The 5,284-nt window shown below is 37.3% G+C and overlaps 1 protein-coding gene across 1 annotated transcript in view; it reads right to left on the bottom strand.

Annotated features, from left to right (window-relative positions):
- Nucleotides 1-3,523: 3,523 nt before the first annotated feature.
- Nucleotides 3,524-5,284, bottom strand: part of dbx2 (developing brain homeobox 2) — an 11,306-nt gene continuing 9,545 nt past the window's right edge. Inside the window, exons 3-4 of the mRNA XM_015054175.1 lie at nt 4,170-4,354; nt 3,524-4,001 (exon numbers count right to left, since the gene is read on the bottom strand). Coding sequence (XP_014909661.1) covers nt 3,807-4,001; nt 4,170-4,354 — 380 coding nt within the window. The 3' untranslated portion in view covers nt 3,524-3,806. The remainder of the gene's footprint in view (nt 4,002-4,169; nt 4,355-5,284) is intronic.

The following is a 5,284-nucleotide window of genomic DNA, read 5'->3' as shown; positions in this document are numbered from 1 at the left end:
AAGTTTGCGTGCACTCATCAGCATGAATGTCATTTTTAACTTTTATAATTCTAAACTCCAAAAAAACAATTATAGTCTTTTTATGGCTAGAAAGTTGCTTGCAATGTCCAAAACGAGGGTGCAAAGTAAAGAGGTTTAGGGGTTATGATTTATTGTGGCTTACTTTGGCGTGCCACAAGGAGGGGTTATTGGTCCAGAATTATTTCTTGCATTATACAAATACCTTTTCTAGTGTTACTACAGATATAATTAAATATATATTTGCAGATGAGACTAATTTAGTTTGCTATTGTAAAAACTTCTAAAAGTCACGTTTTGTGCAAGAAAACAAAACTTCTGTGTTTTAGGGTTTTAAGTATAAAATCCTGGAAACCGCATGTCAACCATATAAAAGGGAACGTCAAAGTATTTCCATATAAACTCATAGATTTGTTAAAATATACAATATTGGGGACAAGGTTCTGCTCACAGATGCTAAAGGTTCTAACTGTAAACCAGTCTTAACACAACTTGTTTGCAATTGCTAACTGTAAACAAGTCGCATCATAAAAGATTATTCTCATACAAAATTGCTGTCAAAGTCCTCAAGTTATGAAATGTAATGATTTAAAATAATGCGAACATTTAGGGCAGCATCAGTGTCATTTCTAGATTAATCTTTTCTCCATGGAAGTGTGAACTAAGACATTGGTACTAGAGATTATTAAAAAGCTCTAAGATGAATCTGACATTAATGCCTATGATGGGTTTATGTAAACGATGACAAAATGTTGGTCTCTTTGTCACTCTATATATACTTTATAACCACAAGGTGGCACAGTTGGAACAAACCACAGGTCTGCTGTGTTTTGTTCTAACTGTAGTTTGTAAACGCATTTAAACTTCTCATTTGTCACAAAAGGCACTGAAGAAAACGTCCATTTGTTGTGGACGAGTCATGACTATTGACAGAGGACATTCTGTCCAGAGTGGCACTGATGAGGAGACAAATCTTCCATTTTGCATCTCAATTGATTCATTTTCTCTACACGACTGAGCGGGTCTATCTGGCATTAATGAACCAGGATTCTGTTCAGCGCCTTTTTTTTTTTTTTTTAAAGAAGACCTATTCAGTTTTATGTTGCTCAGTTCAAAACGGGGTGATGATTTAACTCAACAATGAAAACAGAGTTGATTTTTTTGATTTTTTTTTTAGTAGATTAATCTCCCCATTAAGCACCAATTGTCTCAAACGTTTGACGTTTTCATTTCAAAGTAGCGTTAAAGAAGTCTATTCTCGTTATTCACTCTTAGCAGTTTTAAGATTTTGTCACCTTTTTTTCCCCCCAAAGTAACATTTACTTTATAAAGATATTTACATTTATGGTAGCTTTTAACACCGAAATATGGTGACATTTGTTATTGGCAGTGAGATCAACACAAATCGTTGTGGCCGTTAGCAGTCACAAAGGCATCCGCTAACCATAAATGTTATCTTCTATTCTACTTGTGTGTTTTTTGGGTTTTTTTTGTAGTAGTCCAAAACAGCATAAACAACTCTAGATTGTTAAATCTAAGATTAAATATAATAAATCTCTGTGATTTAAAATGGAGCACTCAATTATGTAGTATGACAAGTTTCTCTTCATAGAAGTAGTTGAAAACAGCTCTAATGTCCAGGCTCTGCAACAGGTCAGCGACGGAGCATGAAGCACTCGCACTCCCAGAATTTGTCAGGCGTGCCGCACAGCAGGGTGACTTTTGGTGAGGGTTTTAAAATAATATCCCAGGCTTTGCACATCTCACAGAACACTGCTCGATCCATCATCTGAAGACGGCAGTCATAAGATAGAGCTGCAAACTTCCAAGACAAGCCCATCATCCATCTTAACTGACGAGTAAAGAGCGTTAAAGCAGCCAAGAAGCTGCGTGATGACTGTGAAGCCTCAGGAGCTGCAGAAACCACAGCTCAGGTGGGAGAATCTGACAGGACGGGTGGCTTTTAGTTGCGCTCGCAGCAAACCTGGCCTTTGTGGAAGGGTGGTACAATGAGGAAGACATAAGAAGTCTGATTTGTTTTGTTTGCCAACCCAGTGATAGAAAGTAGGGCTGAAATGAAGTGATTTAAAAAAATCTGCCTGCATTTGAGGGAAACGTTTGTCACTTTAAGAGTCCATCAAACATTTTACAATTCCTATTTCGACGGTTTTTATTTTTTATTTATTACTCTTCAAATGAAATGTGTTTTCATTTGAAAAGTGCTATTCTCACCCTTTTTTTTTCTTTTTCTTTTTTTTTTTTGCCTTTCCAACTAAAGAAACAAGACCAAAGGTATGTTTTCTAAAAGTCCTAAAGTATAATTATGGATTTTGGGAGGCTGCTGTTTTAGCAGTAGCATAGGTGGGGAAAGTTCCCCTCCAAACCTCTTTGAAAGATTAAGTCTTAAAGCAATCTAAAGTAATTTATGGCATTTGCATTCTGGATTTGAGCATTTTGTCAGGCTGGACATAGTATCATCCATCACCACATAAACAGCTTTGTCAGAAATTCCTTCATCATCAGTCACCCATGTTGGAGTCGACTGTTTTCCGGACGACGCCTTTGGATTTTACTCTCTGCAGAGGAGCAGTTAGTCTGCCGGGGCAACAGTGCCACACATTGGGGATTGCAGCACTAGATACAAGCACACACAGGCCAAAATGTTCATGTTAAATGTTTAAGCATAAGTTTACGGCTTTACATGTAGAAAGAAGATATTTGCCTGAAAGTCTTGATAAAAGGAGCAAAGCAGAGGAGCTGGATTTTTTTCTGATTATTTGTCTTCTACTGTGATGACCTGATAATTTCAGCAAACATATAAAAACAATCATTTTTATTTTATTTTTTTATACAAGTTATATGCTTCAGCTTTAAGAGTTGGGAATCTTTTCCTTTATTCTCTAACAAAACATCCACTCATTTGCCCTTCATAGTCCAACTATTAGCTGAAGTTAAAATAGCAAATCTCACAATATATCTGTTTATTTTTGATTAGTTTGCACTTCACATTATTAGCCTAAGTCATCTACTTAAATTTGATAGATTTGAGTTGGGGGTGGTGGTGCCAGCAGCGGCATTATTGCAAACGATACAACAAATCGTAATAACATTAACATGGGTGATTTATGAATTATTTGAACCCTGATGGAGGAAATGTCCTGATTTTTAAATATTAAACTCTTTTGTCAAAGCTTTTTACTTAAGCATTTTTTTTTCAAACGTTCCCTTAGTCTTCTAACGTATTATTTTTGTATCATAATTGTGAGCATGCAGTTATCATGACCCAAATATACATTTTGTGTCTTTTATAAAACACCATCGCACACTTAAACAGCAATTTCCACCAAATTTTTCCCATGCATTCATCATTTTTTTTTATGATAAAATACAGATAGATTTTGAGGAAAGTACTAAACTAAAGACGTGGAGGACTCACCAATACCTGTATACTACAGTCAACATTAGTCCCTAATAATATGGTGTAGTAGAAAAGTATATCATGTTATTTACAATGTGACGATTTAATAAAACATTTAATTTACAACTTATCCATCCATTCAAGACATTGAGGCAAATATTACCTACATGGAACTGTATTAAAAAAACGAATTAGAAGAAGGTTTCTAGAATGGATTTTCACAATTTTATGTAATTGTATACAAAGCTCATTTGACCTTTAGATGCATTTTCAGTGTTAGCCTGTACAACTTTGTGTGTACCGCCAGCATTAGAGTCTTTGCAGAGAATTTTGTAGTCATGATCAAGTCACTTGCTCAGCATCAGCTCATTCATGTGTCTCTGGCGCTCTTCTGTGGCGCTGAGCTGTCTGTTTTCTTGTCCGCGTGATTGTGGGACGTTTGGACTTCGTCTTGAGGTGGACGGCCTCTGGCCAATAGCTCATCCATCGGGGAGCGGATGCTATGAACCTCTTTCTCCTTGTGGTTTCTCCATTTCATACGACGGTTCTGGAACCAGATCTTCACCTGAGGGAGCAAGAAAGCGGAGAAACGTTTCAGTTTGCCTCACGGTGGGGTTATTAATTAAGTAACCCCAACCTGGAAGAAGATAAGGTTTTGCGTCAAATTCTCCTTTAACTCTTGTTTTTCTTGGGATTGTAGAGTGAAAAACTCAGATTACATCAACTCTGTTACCTGTGATTCCTTCAGGCTAAGATCAGCTGCCAGTTTGTTCCTGTCCATTTTGCTGATGTACTTTTGCCTCCGAAAGGTTCTCTCCAGTTCCTTTCTTTGCTCTTCGGAGAAAACAGCCCTCCTGAGGATCCCTCTGCGGGATTTGGGGTTTGAATTCGACGACCACATTTGAACATTTCCTCCTTCTGAAAATCAATAGATGCATGTTGTTTGAGACTTGGAATAGCATCTCTGCCTTTTGAACTTTTCCATCCTGTCTCACCAATACACTTCAATGTGTTTCATTGGAAAGTTTAGTGACTGAGTAAGACCAAGGCATTATCTTGTAAACATCAATTTGCACATTTTGCCTCAGATTCTCAACTGGATTCCGGTCTGGTCTTTGACTAGGCCTTTCTGACACATGAATATGCTTTGACCATTCCAGGTTAGCTCTTGGCTCATGTTGTGGGTGAAACTCTAAAAGGTTTTATGCTAAGATTTCTTTCTGTACGTATTTCCAACAGTCATGCTATTAACTCCAGCCTGTACCCTATTAAGACAAGCAATCCCACAGTATGATTTTGCCACCACCGTGTTTCATCATGAGGAGGGAGCTTATGGTCATGTTTTCCACACAAGGAATTTTTAAGTTCAATTTTGCCCTCATCAGAGCTCCTTCTTTTTCATGTTTCCTGGCCCCCAACATTGGAAACAGGACTTCCTATGATGCTCTTTAAAAATGTAGCAATCATGCCACCAATCTGTAAAGGCCATGTCTATAGTGGACAGCTAGTATTTGCGCTACCAACAGATTCTCTAACTAAACTGTGGATCTGCTTAACATTAATATTCTCCTTTCTTGACCAGTATGTTTTTGTGGATGGTCAGGTCTTGGTTAGGTTTATAGTTTACTCATAGTCTTTCATTCACTGGATAATTAACTGGACTGGACTTCATGAGATATTTAAAGCTCATTATATTGTTTAATAACCCTTTATTAACAACTTTATCCCTCACCAGTTTGCAGCCTTGGTTTTTAACTATTGTTTTGTATGAAAGACAGGCTGTATACTGATACCCAGTGGTGGGAAGTAACGAAGTACAAGTACTTCGTTACTGTACTTAAGTACAGT

Source organism: Poecilia latipinna, unplaced genomic scaffold (genome assembly GCF_001443285.1).
Source record: "Poecilia latipinna isolate Pla-1442-1.1 unplaced genomic scaffold, P_latipinna-1.0 Scaffold1233, whole genome shotgun sequence".
NCBI classification, from domain to species: Eukaryota; Metazoa; Chordata; class Actinopteri; order Cyprinodontiformes; family Poeciliidae; genus Poecilia; species Poecilia latipinna.
The sequence above is the reverse complement of the archived record's forward strand: the minus strand, read 5'-3'. Positions and strand labels throughout refer to the sequence as shown.